The 20,066-nt window shown below is 40.9% G+C and overlaps 1 protein-coding gene across 5 annotated transcripts in view; it reads right to left on the bottom strand.

Annotated features, from left to right (window-relative positions):
* Positions 1–13,887: 13,887 nt before the first annotated feature.
* Positions 13,888–20,066, bottom strand: part of ENAH (ENAH actin regulator) — a 92,351-nt gene continuing 86,172 nt past the window's right edge. For all 5 annotated transcript variants that reach the window (XM_030499332.1, XM_030499330.1, XM_030499334.1 and 2 more), the window contains 3 exons: positions 16,541–16,619; positions 15,758–15,815; positions 13,888–14,815 (listed from right to left, as the gene is read on the bottom strand). In XM_030499332.1, coding sequence (XP_030355192.1) covers positions 14,778–14,815; positions 15,758–15,815; positions 16,541–16,619 — 175 coding nt within the window. In that variant the 3' untranslated portion in view covers positions 13,888–14,777. The remainder of the gene's footprint in view (positions 14,816–15,757; positions 15,816–16,540; positions 16,620–20,066) is intronic.

Raw genomic sequence — 20,066 nt, 5'->3', positions numbered from 1 at the left:
GCAGATCACTGAAGGTTCATCAGTGATACCCTCCCCACACACCCCTGAGTTAATTTCCAAAGCCAGGAACATGTGAGTGCCCCCCTCTAGTGAAAACAGGGTTGTGGTACAGTGAGATGAGTACAGGGAGAGTAAATGTGTGTGCAACTGGGGACCAGGGGTTGCGCCATCTTCCTTGGCATCCAGCTGTGGCCTTGTCCTGGCCTAGTTTAGATGTTATTCTTGGGCTTATGCCCTGCTTACCCAAGTAAAACGGGGTCCAACAAACAGGGTGGTGGCCTTAAACGGGCTGTGCAAAAGAAATCTTGAGGCTGGGGCACTTCTCTCACTGCTTTTTCTCCCTTCCCACCTTATAACTCACTCACAGCGCAAAATCTGATGCCTCCAAGAGCAAAAACTGCATTTGCTGTGCCACAACACTGCTGTGTTTTTAACTGTATAACACTTCTTATGAGTTTAATAAACACTTATGAGTTTAATAAATGAAATGCAAGAATATTTATCATTTAGCATGAGTAATTTCAAGCTGTGGTAATATAAGGTCTCAGTTTTTATCTGTGATTTCAGCATCATGATATTTACTATTTGCACATAGTTTAATTCACATACAAAGAGGCTGAGCAGCACAGAAAAGATTGACTTTGTGCTTACTGGATTCACCATCAGCTTCCAGATAATGCAGAAAGCTGGGAAGGCTGCTTTGGAGGAACTAATTGGATACATGCTTTGATGGGGAAACAGCATCCAGATCTGAGCATCACGCTTTGAACAAGGAGCCGAATATTCATCTGGAGAGAGTTCATGAAACCACCAACCCCTGGGACCCCGAGGGAGCAGATCTCCTCAGAAGGTGCGGGTGATGCACAAACCAAAAGGTACAGTATAACCACACAAGATGCTCTTTGTGAAAGCCCAGGAGGCTCCAAGGGCCCTGACAGAGCAGGTTGTCATGAACTTGATGCAATAAAGCCACTACGAAGCAACCCAGAGCCTGCTCTGACCTACATTGCTCTTAACCAGCCCTGCTCCAGCTTCAATCGCGCTCCACAGAAGCGAGCGTGCAGCCCTCACCTCTCGCAGCAGCAGCAGCCAAGGCGGCATCATTAGCAGGTCTGGCAGCCCACAGAGAAATAATTGCGTGCATTATGAAGGAGCAACAGCGATGACAGGCTCAGAAGGCAGCCCCATAATCAAGGGAATGTATAGATAAGAACAGTAATAGCATACAGTGACTCGGGGGAAGATAACAAGTGGGTTATTGAAATGTGCTTTAAGGAGTAGAAAGATTGAGTAGGATAGGAGGGAATCAAACTGGCATTCCTTTTAATTCAAGTTCAGCCTCAGCTATACTCTGAACACCCGGGTTTAGGTCCAATTCAGACTACCAACAGACATCCTTACACAGAGCCATACCACCCCACTTCATGCATGGGGTTGAGCTGGATCACTTCAGACGTCAGCTTCATGAGAAATACTTTAAAATTTGAACTTATCTAAAGTTCTGAAAATGCTCAAAGCTGACTTTTCCTGAAGACCATTTTTGTATTGCTGGGCAAAAGATGTAGGCATCGTTCTGATTTAACCTTGGACCCAACGGGCAAAATGAGAATTTAAGTCTTGGTTAGTGGGACATGTAGTTTAGAAGACATTTTAGAAGTATTGATGGTCTTTGGAAAATGAGAAGTTTTAACATACTCGAAGCTACATATGAAAAGCCAGTAGCATCCCTTTAATGTCATACCTGTAGCCTCATCCGCTGGACTCGGTAGCAAGTTGTGCGTGTTTTGATTTTGTGGTGAGATACAGCATTTTGTGGTACATCCTGAAGCCCGACAGTTTTTGTTGTGTCCACTTTCAATGGATATTTCTAGACAAACATGCAGCAAAACAGCATCAGCTTTCGCAGTACCTGCCTTAGGAAAGAAGAAAGGAAAATAGCAGTGTCCCTGTAGACGTTTTGGGTACAAATATATCTATAGTCCTCTGTAGGTGTGTGGTGATTTACTGCTTGCTTTCCTCCCGTCCCCCAAAGTAAGCAGCAAACACTTTGATGGCATGTATTTAATTCCAAGAACCAGGGCAGGACCTTATCAGCAACAGGGCTTTTTTCCCTCCTAAGTATTGTGCAATGTAACAAATAAAATCAAATTTAAAAGATCTCTGGTTCAAGTTCAGTAAATTGGATAAAATCCAGATCCTCCCTTAGCAGCACATCTGGAAGCCATAGATGGAGTGTGGGACACTGGACATGTAGCAAACATACAGCAAAGCACCATCCAGGACTCCCAGAGCCATTCCTGCACCCAGGCTGGTGGGCTGGGTGAAGTCAGACCCTCTTCCAATGGACCTGGTTTAACAAGAAGGACTTTACTACCAAAAGCAAAGAGTTGGTGAATATGGAAACTGTGACTCAGGTTCAGTGAGAGTTCACCTAAAGCACCGGTTTAGGTTTCTGGGTGGAGCCAGACACAATGTGGAGTCAGGCCCTTTTCAGAAGGAATTTGCTGGGGAATTTGCTTCATTCAACTCTTGCTCCCCCTCAGGACACTCTGGTGGCATCTGAAAGGTGGGGAGGAAATGGCCAGGGGGGTGAGTGTGTTAGTTCGTTTATTTTATCTTGTGCTATGGCAGATAAAAGCCTTTGACAGGGCACATCACTCGCTGTCCCACAGCGTGGTTTCTGTGCTTCACATCTTTCCCTGTGCACTGCCACGGCCCATTAACTTCTCCATGTGAGCACTGAAGTGCTCACCATGCAGCAAGGGTTCCACATACAGTTTCAGTAAGTTGTCAGGAATCAAATGGTACAGCAAGAGTTACTTTAATATGTTGGATCATTTAGGTCAACATTAAGCTCTTTTGTGCCTTTTGTTATTCTGTTCCAAAACAGAACCCATTGTAATATTCCCAAAGCGTAATATACTGTATCAGAGCATCAGTCCTATTGAGTTGCCTCAATGAAACCCTCAGATTCTACTCAGGGTCAAATTCCCTCTACTAAAATAGTCTGTGTTGTGCTGGGTTTGTGCTGTTGCAGCTCTGAAACAACACAGACAAGTTTCATTTTTATAGCACCAAGATGGTGCACAATAGGTTTCACAAAGCCCCACAGCTCTTTGCTGAATAGTTTCTCTATTGTTTCTGCTGTAGAGAACAAGTTATGTGTAACTATTAGCTCTTGCAACTCCACAGATAAAAGGTAAACAGTATTTTTATGATGGCTTTAATTTATTCACCATGTTCACTTGCCAAATTATTATGCAGTACAGCAGTAGCTATCTAACTTAGCCTTTCACTAATGTAATTGTAAAATAGATGTATATATTGTCTATACTGATCTGAAGCACTGAACCCAAAGAGCACCTCTGCAGGTCTAGTATGCCAAATTAAAATTTTCCCACTGGAAAAAGATGTCTTTCAGATTATTCACTTTGGGTTTTTTGCAACTGCTTAATTCTATGCACTACATTTAATGCCATTTTAGATAAAATACACAGCTTGAAACCAGCCATCCAATTTGCATCTTCAAAAGATATCAGTACCAGATTGCTTTGAATTACATGATAAAAGGAGCTACAAGGACTTCTAAGCTGCTAATACAACTGCTTCTCCTTTACCCCTGACACTGTGTATAAGGAGATGTGTTAACTGAATGGTGTTTTTACATTACCTCAGGAAGAGTGAATCCCCTCTGTGTTTAAAAAGCAGTTGCTCCTTTTGCATGAAGTGTGAAATCAGATGACCCTGTATCTTTCCTGGTGGGGAGCTTTGGGGGAGAATAAAGGAGAGCTTTGCTTGTTTAGTTTAAACTACTGAACATTTGTCTAAAAAGTAACTTCTTTCAGCACTTAGAATAAGCGGAGTCCCAACTGGTGAAATACAATTCCCCATAATTGCACAGTATTTGATGGGTAACCTTAATTCAAGAGTGATTTGCACTGCATCTGTTCTCTCTTCTACACATCCTCATCAATGACTCCAATCAGCCTCCAAAAGGCTGCACATATATGGATGAGTACCAGGGAAATGTTTACACATGCAGATGGAATTGCATGTGTTTTGCTTGCATTACTCCTTTCTGAGACCATACTGCTTGCTTTGACAGTGTCCCAGTGAAAAATACTGAGATTACCTGCCCAGACTAGGGACACACATTCTTGTGGTTCAGCCACTTTTCATCTGACCCGAAAGAAGGGCAACTTCAGCAGTGCTGAGATGTTCTAGGACTGACATTGGTTCAGGGAAAGCAAATCCTTAAAATAAACAAGGAAATCAAAATCAGTGAGTTTATTCCATCGTATTTAAAGCAAAGAATTAAACTTGTAAAGTAGATTACAGGGAAATTCCAGCTGGAACAAACCTGAGAAGTGCCTCATCCAACCTCTGGCTCAAACTAGGTCAGCTGTAAGGTCAAGCCTGCTCACTCAGAGCTTTTAAATGCCCTTGATATGGCATTTTAAATAGCTCTATAAAACATGCTTTAGTGCCCAGCTGTCCCATCTATTTCCACTGAAAACGCTGCAGTTGTAAACCTTGCCAGCAGATGCCACTACAGTAAAGTTGTTATAAAATACAAAGACGAACCAAGATGAAACCCTTTTGTTGCTTGGTGCATCTTGGTCCCTACCCAGCAGCTTCACAGAAATACTTAAATCAGAATCTGGTCATTGGAGTAGAATCCCCCAAATCCTGCACCACCACCACCCCTCCCAGGGAATCAGTTTTCTTGGGTTTAGCACAGAAACAAACCCACAGCCTTGAGAAGCATGAAGGTGCTTCTTGATGCAAGCAGAGAGGCATGGCAGATGCTGATCATGGCATTTAACCCACCCTGGCAGATGCTGAGGTGGACAGCAAGAGGCATGACAGAAACCTCAAGAAACAGCCACACTTAGAGCCTGCAAGCTTCTGCTGCATGAATCCTCAGTGACCTGTTGATGCTTAGGCAGCCTGAAGCATCTCAGCTCCTTCAATAAGAAAAGGGCTCAGGTTTCGGTTTTGGGGTTTTGTTGTTTTGTTTTTGTGACGTTTAACCATAAACTCTTATTTCTTGACACAAGAAACGTGGCTGGGCACAGGCATTGAAAGGCAGCAACCAGGAGGCACCAGGTCCACATGTAGGGGATGTCAGGCTCCACCTCAGCTTAAGCGTTTTCCTGGTCAGGTTGGCTCTCAGTCTCTGAACATCCTTATGCTTTTCAGAGAAGGAAAGACCCACGCTAAGTAAACTGGCTAGGCAATACACTGTCCTTGAAGAGGCTGCGGGGAAGCTGCAGATGAACCCATCTGCTTTTCCTGGCCTATGTTAGCTAGAGGCAGTTCCTCAGTGATAGGAGAAGCCCAGCTGCAGAAACACTCCTGTCTGCTGCCAGTTATGCAGCCTGAGAAGCCTGATAAGGCTCAAAATGCTGTGCTGGGGCTTGACAGTGGTGGCCTATGACTTATCCAAGAAGCAGGTTGGCAGAGCAGCAGGCATGCAACACCACACCCTGACCTCCCGCTGCTCTATGGGGATCTGGACTGTTTGTTAAATGAAACTGATGGTTACAAAGGCGCTGTGGAGGAGGTGGGAGGAGATGGGGTAATGCTGGCTCCTGTGTAAGACAGGTTGAATGACATGGAGGCAAACCTTCAAATCATAGAACAGTAATTAGGGTATCACCACTTCTGAAGACACTTGTGGTGGGCACAGAAAGGCAAGAAAACACATCTGGAATGGCTGCATCTAGAAAGGGGGATAGGAACAAGGCAGACCCTTGAACAAAAACCGCAGCATCCACGCAGTTCCTGGACATCCTATAAACTAAGGGAGCCCACCAGCTTCTGATAGAGATGGAGAGGGACACAGGGGAAAAACATTTTCCTCCCAGGAGGAGAGACAGGGAAGTCTCCTCTGGGCTCTTGGGTTTCTCAGAAGGGATTTCTCTGCTTATGATGCCCCCAGGGAAAGAGCCTTGTTTAATGAGTCTCTCTGCCTTTGTAATCTCACTGATCTCAAGTTGGATGATAGAAACCTACTTACGATAGCAGCCAAACCACCAGTTGTGCAGCAGTCAGGGAACTGGAGCAAATTCCTTGGGGGAAAAAAAGAGCCAAAAGAGCGAGCTCCTTAAGCAACTATGGCCTAAATGGCCCCGTATTGTCAAGCCATAGCCTGAAAGATGAAGCCTTCATCCTCTGGAGATGCTGGCTTCTCTCAATTGAATATTGTCTAGGCTGAGTAGTTTAGAGTTGAAGGTCTGATGCAAGTGTGAAAACAGAGATGGTGCCAATCACCCCTGAAGATGTCGGTTTCCTTTAGGGGCATCAGCCCTACCCTTGGGAATTAACACTCCTGACCTTTTCCTCTTCCCAAGAAGTAGCGATTTCCTCCAGTCACACTTGGGAATAGAGGATGTCTGAGCACCACTCCTGATGTACTTCTCTCTCTGTGGACAGAGCAGACTTGTAGGGAGATCACAGATGACATTTGTTCTGCAGCAGGGTGCTGAGGATGCAGTAGCTCCCCAACACACACCACTGCCTATTAGCACCAGTGTTCAGCTGAACAAATACAGTATTTCCAGGCTCCTATCAGCAACAACTCTAACTTTACTAGCTCCCCAAAGCCTTTTTGCCCTACCACCCTCAAACTCCACTGGCCATGGGACGGTACCACTTGTACATCTCTACTCTGAACACATTCGTGGGATTAGCAGCTCTTCTCAAGGCAATTTTCTGTGAACTTAAACTAACTTACATTTATAGCACTTGAAGGTGTTGCCTCATGTCAGGAAATAACGTAACTCAGACCACAGAACCAAGACTTCCTTCTCCTTTTTTTTTGCTTGCAATTTTAGCAGCAGGTTTTTGGGTCAGCTCTTCTAAATACAATGGTGTCACTGTCAGGTTTGGGGTTTTTTAGAAGGTAAAATGCCTTTTTTTATTGCTTGATTATTTGAAGGATGATTATTTTTGCCTTTCAGAAAATTCTACCTGAACATAACACCAAGGCCTTGAAATAGAATCCTGCGTGTTTAGGAACAGGGACCTTATGCAGGAACACCTCCTAATTGCCCATCATTATTCTTGCTGAAGCTAGCAGAGTGCAAACACAGGCACCCTCATTACAATTAATACCTCTGTTCCCACAGACGTTATTTTTCCCCTTCATTGGCTCCAGCTATATTACATGTTTCCCATGACATAGCACAATATTGGGCATTGTATCCCGAGTGGAACCACCCTGTGATTTACTCCAGCTGCTGCCTTTGCTGGCTGATTTCACAGTAAATGGTTATTTCCTCATTAAAATACAGCCATGTGAATAACACTCCTGTTTGAGCAATTTTGAGGGGTTATTTCATAGGCTTTTAGTTTTAAACTGCGTTCTTAATTCTGCAATAAATGCTCGGGCATTTGTACCGCTGTGTCCTGAGGCTTGTCAGGTATCTTTTCTACTTGTTTAATAGCAAAGAGCACTATGTCAAGCACATAGTCCACATCACCTGCCGCCTCCAACTGCAGACAGCTTTTCCATTCATTACAGCATCGCTATTTTTGGATAGTAACTGAAGATGATGCTGCTATGGTGGGACTCCGGCTGTAGGGAACCAACACAACACCAGTACATGATCGCTAATAAAGCCCCAGGGAATTATGGTGAGGTGCAGATCTTCTAGAATCTAAACCTAACTACTATAACCCAAATCACCTCAGCAAAAGCTTGTGAAGTAGCTCAGATCTAGAGGCTCAGACCTACTCTTTGGCTGAGGAGGTTCACCAGAAAACCCCTACGTCTGCCCTGTAGTGAGCGGAATGTGTCATCTGTGCAGCCCTGAAAGCTCATTAACTCTGAAATACTGAACTCTAGACCAGAGAACATGGAAACAAACAAATAAACAGACTCTGAATCTCTGGGGAGACCTTATAACAGTTTTCTGTACCTAAATGGGCTGACAAGAAATCTGGAGAGGGACTTTTACAAGGGCGTATAGTGCCAGGACAAGGGGGAATGGCCTTAAACTGGCAGAAGGTAGGTTTGCCTTTTCTGAAGCTATTTTAAGAGTAAAAACAGCCAGAGGAAGTTTTTTTCCAGATTTTGAAGGGAACAATTCAATTACCAGTTTAGCAATGCTTCAACCACACTATAGGATATTCCCTATGTAGAGGCTGAAACTATGATGCCTACCAAACAAATCTATTTTGTTTTTCCTCAGTGTTCTACACATTGAGTATCTGAATTCTTTTGTTAAAAGCAAGCCATCACAGAGCAGAGGCTTTTCTGGTTTCTGCCCTCTCTCAAGCACTTCAACTACCTTTCTAAATCAGTGACCCATTGCTAGAAAAAACCCTACACCTCTTACATTCATGCCAAATCATCAGTATTTATTTCAAAAAGAAAATGGATATTTTGCTAAATCAAAATAGCGCCTCTTCTAACCAGGAAAGCATGGATATAAGGAAGAAGAGTTAATCCATTATTCCCCAAAACCTTGTAAGACAATAAGAAAAGCTTCCTTCCTAGAATGGCTTTTTGTGTACAGTGATGCTTATTATCGGTGTCCTAGTAACTTAGTAACTGCACATATTGTAATGTGACTACATTATAGCCACTATAGCAGCATACATTCAAGAGGAAAAACTGAAGTTAACAGGAGAAATCTATATGCAGTTCCTAAAGGACTATTTTTAAGTCACTTTTGAGTTTGCAACACAGACTCTCAACCCAGCTGTGCTGCATCTTTACAGCACTGAAGTTTTCCTCTGGGAGCATTACCTTTGGCAATGACATCTAAAAAAAGTACTCCGAGGTCACTCTAATTGGAGCATTTTCATTTATAATCTTTTTAAAGCAGACATCAAGCCATTTCTGAATTGTAAGTAAGTGAGGAACTGCTCCATAAAAAGCTGTTTTGCTTACCTATAGCAAATTGAGTTCTAATTGAACTCAGTAGCAGAGTTCAAATATCCCCCAACACTTGTACTGGCTGCAGCACTCTGTAACGCTGGCTCCAGACTGCAGCAGCTGATGATGCTAGCCAGCTCTTTACTCAAAAAGAAGAGTTTACTTCTCAGTAATTGCTACTGATTTATTCAGTGTCTGTATCTCAGGCATTTAACAAATTAATTTTAGTTTAGAAATACAGCCAAATGCCTTTTTTCTTTACTATAGTGGCTATAATGTAATCATATTACAGTATGTGCAGTTACTAAGTTACTAGGACACCGACAACGAGCATCACTGTACATAAAAAGCCATTCTAGGGCATACAGATTGGAAGTAAGCAATTAAAAATACTTTTGAGCCATGCTCTTGCACCCATGACAGTATTAGAAGCAGCATTCCCAATCTCCAGTAAAAACATTTCCTGTAATTCAAGTTATATTTTATTACATATTTTTCATAGATGCATAAAAAATGCTGGGCTGTATTTACTAGATTGTGTAGTAACTGCTTTGTGGCAGTGACAGATTCCCCTTAGATCCACATCCAAGAAGCATTTATGAGCATGGCTGCACTCCCCCTTTCCTCAGGATTATGTGTCAGCTGCTGGGGCTAGTTCTGCAGCACCACAGGACTTGCCGAGCTACTGAGGGTCAAACTGGTTTCACAGTACAGCACTGGGGAGAAAGTGTCGAATAGCAGATAATTTACCTTCAACACAGAAGTAGTATTTCATTATTCCTAGATGCTTTCTTCCCTGCGGGCATCAGCCTACACTGAACACTTGAGAACTCCATCACACTTTCTCTTCCTACGCTCACTTCCTTGCTAGTGTTTTATGTTTTCCTCTGCCTGTGTCAGCAGCTTGTGGACTAACTCCTGGAGGCTCTGCAAAGAAAACCAGGATGTAGTTCAGCATGTTTAATAGTGCAGTTAGTGTACGTAACTTCATTGCTGAGTTGACATTTATTCAGAGGAGGTAGGGGCTTCAGCTGGCTAATGGTAAAAAATTACACTTAAATTTAAGGTGGAAAACATAGGATGATGAGGGGAGATCACTTCCAACTCTGCCGTGCTTGAGCAGTTTCAGAAGAGACCTGCAGTCATGAAGAGAAGTGAAAATGTCACACCAGTAGCAGCTCTAAAACAGGCTGGGAAGGGAGGAGAAGGTGGTCCAGAGAACTGCATAACAATGATGGCGAAATAAAGCATCTCAACAGAGAAAATGCAGCAGGCAGAGCAGCAGTACAGCTCATCTGCAGTAGCTGCTCCATATCTTTGCCATTTAACAGTTTATCAAGGTGGGACACCAGAAAATACTCAAAAAATACCATTGAATAAGATTCAGGGCACCAAGTTCCATAAAATAAACATTATAAAATGCATTTATACAAATGACTTGAACGTTCAACTGGGATCCATTTATAAAATGGAGGTAATTTTACAAAGCTTCTTGCTTTTCAGCATCCCTGTGGCAAACAGCTACCTGAAGAACCCCCTGTGCAATGAACAGAAGTGCTCATTACCAGGTAACATGCAGACACTAGTGCTGTGACTTTAAGGTTTTGCTGAGCTTTCCCAACGTCTAGAACTACACCTCTTCTTCCATGCCTTGGACAATTATGCCAAGTTCTATTTCACATTTGCTTTAAGAATATAAAGCCTAATCAATTTGTGTATTTCCTGATATATCAACAGTCTTAGGTGACCACCTCCAAGGAATTAAAAGTATTTAACACCTGTCAGACCTTCATATGGGCTAACTTAAGGATACTCTTTCAAGTATCTTTACATAAATCACATATGTCAGAATACATATATTTATGGCTTCTGACAGTTAACACTTAACACCTCTCTCTCCATTAAGACTCTCCTAGATAGCATGTAACTGAGCATTAAATAATCCTCAGTGCTTTCATACCCCAAAATGACACCATCCCCCCCCCCCCCCCAAGATAAGCGATTTCAGTGAACTTTACCCTGTTCTTCAAGTACTTTGCACTGGCCCCAGTTCCACTGAAATCACCAATTCCTTCCCTTTTCACTGCTATCAACAGTCCCCAGTGTCAGCCTACACAGCCAGGAGAATTTAATTCCCCAAAGAACTATTAGTCTTGGGTAAAAAGCCAGTTTGGGAAACTTTTTCCTTGCTCCCCATCAGCCCAATCTTGTTCACCCACCAAAACCAGAGGGAATCGTGATTTTTCAAGCTTTGTATGATCAATTGTAAGAGACACGCTGGCAAGTAATTCTTAGCACTGGAACTGACCTTCATGTAAAGTGGTGATAATCACCAGTTTGATCAACTGCAGATCATCTTCCTACTTTTGTAATACTCCACTTTAAAAAGCAGATACATCTCTTGACACTGATACAGCAGAGAAGTGCAGCTTTCAGGATGCTAAGTCAAGGCCATTTAAACAGCTACTGTCAGTATTCTACTGTAAGACAAATTGAGCAAGTCCTTAGTGTACAGAGAGCTATATTAATCTTTCATGGTAGGTTTTCTTTATTACCAGTAATGAAAATAAGTCATGAACATGAAAGCAGCAAAAGTCAGACTAACTGCAACTATTTTTCCCCCCAGTCTTTCCCTCTCCCTCCCTCCTAAGTTCTCTGTGGATAGAGACCAAAATGTATGCGGTGTGAGAATGTAAATCAAGTCATACATTTAAATGTGTGTATAGCAGTTACCGTTCATGAATGTTACACAGTCCCTGCAATTACATCCTTTGTAAGGTAAGTCTTCACTTTAATGACTGTGACCGTTCCTTACTCCTTGATCTCGCTCCTCCTGTTTCTGCATCAGAAGATTCAGTAAAGATTTCAGGAATTCAAGCAGTAAACCTGAAGAGAGTCTTCTACAAAGTTCCAGAAATAAATGGTGGCAACGTGTATATATTGCAATTTTATTTCATTCGCTCAAACAAAACGTTAGCATGTAAGAAATTTAAAATGACACAATATGATAAAAATAGCAGAGAATGAACTGAGAAACTAAAAAGAAGGTAAACCTAAATGCATGAAAAGTCAACATTCATTAGTGATCATCTTCAGTCTTTGATTGACACTTGGTGCTCGATAACTTTCGAAAACAATGAACTGGAAATCATTATGACTATCGGAAGAGATTTCAGCACCAGCACTAAGATTTTTACATTCAGTTGGTTTGCAGTTGACTTGGTAGCCACTTGTCTATAGTGCAGGTTTATCACAGGTCAGATCACAGTGTTGAGGAAAGCAACGCCTTCCTGGCATTAGAAAGGATCCCTTAAACTGCCCTCAGCTTAAGACATCCAGTGTACAAAAGCACAGAACCACCACAATATGGTTTTTAAAGAACTTAGTTAGCAGTAAGCAAAATAACCTCAGCTTCTGCAGTTCATTTTCAATACTGAAATCTCTGGAAACGGTGCAACTGTCAGTAGGACAGGAAATGTCTACAGTAATCTTTAATTCAATCCAATTTCCTGGAAAGAACCAATTCAGCGGTTTGGGATTACAGAAAGTGTGTATGTAGAAGCAGCACGAAAGACAACATCTGTTCCTTTTTCTTTTAAACAGAAATCATGTTAATTGTAGACCAAGGCACAAAACGTTTAGTGCATAAGCCAGTTCCTTGCACAATCTAGTAGTTCAGCCTTTAGTTTTGGACCACTTTATACCCATTCACACTATTCCACTATGCTACTCCTGAACTCTCCTAGAAACAAATCAAACATGATTTCTGACAAGGGTAAACGTCCTCAATGCTCAAAAAGTCCGTGTAAAACAAAAACTTACATCAACAAAGATGAAAATGCCTCCTCTTGTTTTGAGAAAAAACAGTACTTGACAAGCTTACTACAGAGTTGTTTTTTAATGCCTTCAAGAAATGCATGCAGAAAAACGTTTTTGTCTATTTCCACTGTAGTCTTCTCTTAGAATTTGAACCTACAGAAACAGGAAATGTTTGAATTGGAGAAAAATTCCTCATTGAAGCCTTTCCAAAGCTGTAAGTGCTGTTTTGCTTTGGTGTTCAGCACTTCAGACAGCGTGTCACTGAAAGCATTTGTCTTACGAATGGAGCTGCATATAACTTTTAAGCTGAAACATTAACCTCCAAAAGTTGTAAGTAAACTTCTCTTTTGGAGCAGCACAGATCCCAAAGCAAACATGGCACTGTTACGGCTCAGAAAAACTGCCAGTGCAAAGGAAAATGGAAGATTTTGATCCATGTTGTCTGAAGCACTACAGAGCCAATTCACCGAATTTCTATTCCACTGAACTGTACCACATTAAAAAAAAGATGAAAAATTAAAGTTTACAAGCATTAAATCTGAAAACCCTGGGAAACAGGAAGGTATCATCTCCCCTAAAAATGATTCTCAAATTGCTGACTGAAACCAATAGCATACTGTTGCTGTTTGTTTCAGAGTTTGGGTTCTCTGGAGCTGTGGGGTCTTTCGTTGGCTTTGATTTTTTTGGAAAGAGGGTGGTAGATAAATGAGGAGGAGAAGGGGACATTTGCTGTGACCTGATGCTCTGTCGTTCTAAGGTAACTAACTGCTGTCCTGTTTCATTAAACCATCAAAAAAGGATTCTCAGAAAAGAGTGAAGCAGAGGGTCATGGTAAAAAGGTAAAGGACAACGCACTTACACAGGGGCATCCTCAGTAAAGTCAGATGCTTACACATTTGTTCTCTCACCGAGAAATGAGTTCGGTTCACATGGGAGTTTCAGAACCATTATGGAAGTATTACTGAATTTCAAATAGAAAACTGAAAAAAGATACAAAAGGATTAAGTACCTGGTTCCATTAACATGGTTACTGATAAAAGTAGTGTTTTCCCTCATTATTACACATGCATGTAAGATGAAGAAAAAGTGTAGAAAGTAATAAAAATGTGTCACCTTCCCCCTCCCTCATCCCACATCTTTCTGGGCATAAATTAAGCCTTACAAATGAAAAGGCTACTCTGTGACATGCAATTTTTCTTTTAATTAAAAAGCTGGCTGTGTTGTGTTACATTACAAAAATGTCCACATGCATAAATCTAAAAAAAGCCCCAAAATCTACCGTAAATCTACAACATACTAATGATTTACATTTGACTGCTGATTCGCATTATGTCGAAGTCTTAGATTTGGTAAAGCATCGTAACAATGCAGGAAGGCATCTACATCTTCAAACTCTGGACTGTATTTGCTTTTTTTCATTTTCCTATAAAATTGCATGAAGGCTAACTAGAGAGGCTTCCTATCATAAAATTCCCAAATCTTGATATGTCATCACCGTCTAGGTCATTCACTTACAAATATTGCCCTTTAAAAGCACGCGTTTCTAATTGTTCCATGTTTTGTGAACTGAACTTCTACACATCTGATCTTGTAAATTATGCATGGAAGTATCAGATATGATAGGAAGACAAACCTGAGATACATTTGAAGTACAACAGTATAACTTGCTAACTCCTTCATTAATAAAGAAAACCTCTCTGAAAAGCCTTCCCACGCTTTTCCCTGTTTTTTTTGTCTTAACAACAAATTCTGAAACATGTGCAATTTTATCTTGACATGAGTAGACTTCAAAGCACTGTGATCTTGTCTGACAGGTGTAGGAATTTCTGCATAATCATTACAGTAACTTTAAGAGTCTTTTCCACCCTGCTGTAAAGGTCAGAAAAAAGCTGCAAACTAGGAGGGGAATAGCATATCACCCGAGTGATGTGTCTGAAGCTTTTCAGAATAGGTTGTTTTCTCCCTCCTTCCAAGTGTCTGTCTGTCTGTCTCCGTTTTCTTCTAACAGCTCACAAAACGTAGTCAGTTTTATACCAAGTTAAAGAGTCACATCGGCTTAGTACTAGTCTTTCTATGCAGTATTCGACTTGCTGAGTTCCTGCCTGATAGCTAAAGAGAGAGAGAGAAACAGAGAGACAAGTTAACACATCAAATATTCAAAGTCAAGGCAGAAAGCCAGGATATACAACTGAACCCTTAAAGAAAGCTCACCCAGCTCCACATCTTAGAATGTGAATAACATATATGTAAGATAGCTTCATGTGGCTTCTGATATTTTACCAGCAGTGGTATCAGTTTAATATTCTTTTTTTTTGTCTTTTTCCATACTTCTAGTACTTTCCACAATGGAAAAAAAACCTGCACACCAAGGTAGTAAGTCACACAGAGTTTTGTTTCCTTCTTCACTGGTGGACCTTTTAAGGCTACACTTTCTCAATGATATCTCTCAAGTACAGAGGACTACTTAGGAAAGTATCTTCTGTTAAAATAAAAATGAAAATGGTGACAATTCTTTGACTCTTATGTTACAGACCAAAGAGAAAACTGAAAGCTGGAAGCACAATCATAGAATCACAGAACAGTTAGGACTGGAAAGGACCTTAAGATCATCTAATTCCAACCCCCTGCCATGGGCAGGGACACCTTAAACCATGTCACCCAAGACTCCATCCAACCTGGACTTGAACACTGCCAGGGATGGAGCATTCCTTGTCTGAATATTGCCAGTTTTGAAATATGCACCTCAGCAGCTCTGGATTATTTAAAACCCACCTACCACATGATACTAAGGATACCTGCAAATCACTCAAATACAGCAGCCCTCCAACTGCTTTTAAAAGAAATTACTTGGTGTCAACATTCTACTAAATGTGGCAAGAGAGAAAAGATGGCTTGCACAAATGAAAACATGACTTGCCACCAGAATAAGAACAGAGCTACTTTTACCAATACATCATTCTCGGGCTAGAAACACATTACACTGACATTGTTGTATACCTGTAGCTAATTACTCTAAGACTGAACAGCAGCAGCAAACAGATTGATACGTACCATCAATGAGTTCTTCCTTTAATTTCGTTAACTCCTTCCTCATTTCATCTAAAATGTCCTATGGTATCAGAGCATAAATAGTAGATTAGTTTTGCAACAGCAAGAGCTTAGTTTTGCCACTTGTAATTTTCAGTGGAGAGAAATCTGAAATTCTTCCAACCTTTAACCCTTCTGAAATACATAACCCACCCTTTAGCTTCCAAGTTAATCACCAAAACCTAAAGCATCTCTAAAACACTCTTACTGCAGCTACAGTGAAGAAAAAACCTTCTGGAGAAGTCCTATAAATCGATTCCTCTAGAACTTATGAGAGAAGGGACATACCGAGGTTAGAATTTTGCACTGATGTAAGTGCTAAATAAAAGTAGAAAAAACTACTACTTGCCATATCCCTTTAAAATAAAAGCTAGAACTGCTTCTGAGGGCTTGTTGTTTGTTGGTTTGCTTGTTTATTGGGGTAGAGAGAAGGAAAGATTTTCCAGGCAAACCAGTTTCCCAGTTCTAACTATAGTATCAACACCACAGTATCAGCACACTTGTGTGTGCTGTCTAATGCAAAAGCAGGAATCAGCATCTGTGAGAAAGTGATGGGGGCTGTGTAAGCCACCATCCTACAGCTACAGCTCCTAACAATACGGAGACGTGTCTGGGGACAAATAATGACTAATAATTACTGAATCATTATCTCAGTTTGGAATGAGTTAGCCGAACAGTTAAAGACTGGTATTAGACAGCTACAAGTTCTTATTCCCAAGATTTCTATTCAAAGCATTATATACATACCTGCTTCAATCTGTCATAATCTAGACCTTCTGTCTGTACTCCATTGGCACTGGGTTGCCCCGTTGGTGTAGATTTTGGTCTGCAGTACAAAAACACATCCTTGAATTACTTGTCACTCTTTATCACAGGATACATATGACTTCCTCATCAAACTTGCTAACATTTGTTTATCAAAACCATAGTAAAGAATCAGAATCAAAAAAAATGTTGGGAGTGGGAGGGTGGGAAAATCAAGCAGACCCAAAATACCACACAGAATAGAAAGCAACAACCAAGAATATTTTCCACACACTGGAACTATTACCATAAGAGTTATTAGTTCAAAACATGAACTTTTCAAGTGGCAGACAGATTTCACTGTCAGTGGTTTCTGATTTTTTCATAATGGGCATGAAAAGCTGAACGCCTTCAAATGTCAAATACTTTCCCTTCTCCCTTTTCAGCTCCTTACTCATTTCAAAAGAGGCCCTCCCAAAGAAACACTCCCACTGATGACTACATGTTGATGCTGTAACTGTATGAATGCTGTGGAATCATCCTGGCAGATTTTCAACATTTGACAGAACATGCGTGAGCGACCTTATCTAGCTCTCTTCCAACCTAAACTATTCCATCAATTGCTTTCTAAAGCTACTGAAAGCAAATACTGTAACAACAGCAAGATTTATAAGATAATACTTGAGAGGAAGTTGTAGTGTTTTGGACTATGTCACATTCAATGTTTGCTTACCTAATACTCTCTCAAGACATCAAAAACGTGCTTACCAAGATCAACTTGTATTTTTAACACACATTCCAGAAGAAGCAGGTTTTCTACATTCTCACTTCTCTTTTCTGATCCCCTGTTTATACACGGTGTAACTCAGACTCACGTACTTACTATGCTTCCACAGGGCCTTGTATACCTACAGCTATGAGCAGAGACAGAACCTAGATGCTGACAGTAGAAATGGTTCTCCAAAGCAGGGATGCAGGGATGGGTGGATGGATGGGTGGATGGATGGATGGATGGATGGATGGAGTGGGACAAAGGGAGGAATATTCTGCTGTTCTTAATTGCTTTTTACATCTTGGTTAACATGCTCTCTCCATTGCGCTATAAAATGTTAAGCCAAAATGAAGCTGTTGATAAAATTGGTAACAGTTCACGTCAGGAATTCTAAACATTCCCCAGTGTTTAGAATTATCATAGTATGATAACTTTAAGGAAGGGAACTGTATTAGTAAGCTAAACTAGGTCCTGTTTTATTGTCCTTGTATGTGGCATCACTGAACAAAAAAGCCTGGCCTAAACTCAGTGTCTCATTTCAAAATTCTTACATAGGAGGAATTCATCAAACACCCCATTCTTCTGGATTTGCTACCTGAAAGTAAAGCCATGGAAGGTGGCCAGGAGCAAAAATGACAAACCAGCAGGAAAGGCACAGTTCTCTGCTTTTTCTTCACTCAAGTATACAGTATGAAACTATCTTCTTTCAGAACAAAGCAGAGTGTGTGAGGGACACAAGCAGTATATCCCTTGCTCTCATTTTTCCATTTATGTATTTTTATTTAGCTAACAAAGCAAAGCTGTGCTCTCAGAAAAAAAGAATAGTGAACCTATATATATAGAGGCTTGTTTTTACAAAGTCACTACGTTCAGCTTTCATGTATCTTCTCTTACAATATAGCAGTTCATCCATGAAGAAATTGTCCAATTACACTGTCTTTGCTCAGTACCAGGTGAATGAGCCTCATACTTGACTGTCTTGATGACTTTTAGGACTCAAAATGCAACTCCCAACAGAAAAGGGCATGCACACCAAAATGTCATTTTGCTACTAAAGAAACTTCCTCAGGTTTGTGCTTTCCAGCAGATACTTTTACCTCCTGTAGGTTCCCAGTGTGAAAAACACTAAGGAACAACATAGGACACAAGGGTTGCATATTTTACCTCCCCCTACCCTGTAGCAACATGTGCCTGTGTCATTGAAGAGCCTATCACATTCAAAAGATTCATTAAAAAACCTTCATAGCTACAAAGTAATTCTGGTGACAGGACATTTTAAATTGGTATACACGCGAGCCCATTCATCTTTTCAAAAGGCAATAACTCCAGTGTAGGTGGTAGAAACCTCCTGACAATCTTTTTAATGCTTCATGATTATTTCTGTGCGCTTGAGTTAGTTATGTCAAGCCTAGTGACACCCACTTAGGAAAAACTGCCAGCAGCTAACCACGCAAAAGAGAGTCAGCAAAAGGGATTGTCTTAACTATCCCTTTGCTGCTGGACTTTGCATCGAAGCAGAGAGGTGCAGGAACATCCTTTGTTGTTCTACCAGCTCGGTTCTTCACTTGGGATCAAAATACTCAATTGCTACAGCTGGTTAGATGTAAGCTCCAAGAGAGAAATCACTAACATTATTATTGCTTGAAACACACCAAAATGAAATATACGATCTACTGAGGAAGACAGAAGATGAAAGATTCAGTAACTTGGATAGTGGAAGAAACCAGAAAATAGAATCACCTCACAACCACCAGAAAATCTAGAGTGCGCGCTAATGCTATGAAGACAAACCACAGTTTAGGATCTTTTACAAAACTCTTTAGATATCATCAGTGCTTAGTTCATTATGAAAGAATTCCTTGCTCAAAAACATTCATCAAGATGAGATCTCTGGCAATTGCTGCTTCATCATGTGTCTGATATTAAAAGTGTTACTTGCAGTTTACCCCTCAAACTGAACACTGACTTACTCCAACCACGGCAGCATGAGTTTTTCCAATTCTCCATATATAGTTTATGATCATTTTCATTTGTTCCCATACATGATGATATTACAGCATTAACCCAGGATGACTGAAGAAAGAATCAGTGACCTCTCAAATGCAACCCCTGGCAACTGATAACAGGCACCTACTGTCTGCCTTAATGGAAAAACCCAAACAAGAATATACTTGAATATTTTAATAGAATTACTTATGACTTTAATGTTTTTAATGAGATGACTTTAAAGAAGAGGTCTCCACAGAGTGCTTCATGTTTCTTTTGCTACAGGTCTTTAGAATAAAAAGACAGCTCTACCAATCATACACTATACATTCCTGCTACCTGTTAAAAATCTCAACTGGAAAGTCTCTTCATAAACTCTACCACTCAGTCTTAAGAATGCATTCCATTTTTGCTTTCCAAAATCTATGCCACTGTTCATTCAAATGTGAAAGACTATCATTTGTAAACTAGATAATTTCTGCTCTCAGGCAAATCTAGCTGTCCTCCCCCCAGAATTATCAATTTTTCCTTCTTCAACTTGCTCAGAAGAAAGATTAAAAGTGAATGCAGTTGCCATTAAAGAAAACTTTAACTATCGAAATTTAGTGAGTAAAACATCCCAACCATTCGATGCGAAGACGGCTAAAGAGCTCTCCCGTGTGGTTTTTCATAGCATTGCCTAACAGGACAGTGAGGCAACCTCCACAGTCCAGAAAACACCTTAAATCAAGCATGCAAGAGAAAAGATTTTTATTCATGCCAACATGCAGA

This window comes from Strigops habroptila, chromosome 10 (genome assembly GCF_004027225.2).
Source record: "Strigops habroptila isolate Jane chromosome 10, bStrHab1.2.pri, whole genome shotgun sequence".
Classification (NCBI taxonomy): Eukaryota; Metazoa; Chordata; class Aves; order Psittaciformes; family Psittacidae; genus Strigops; species Strigops habroptila.
This window is presented reverse-complemented; position numbering and strand designations above follow the sequence as displayed.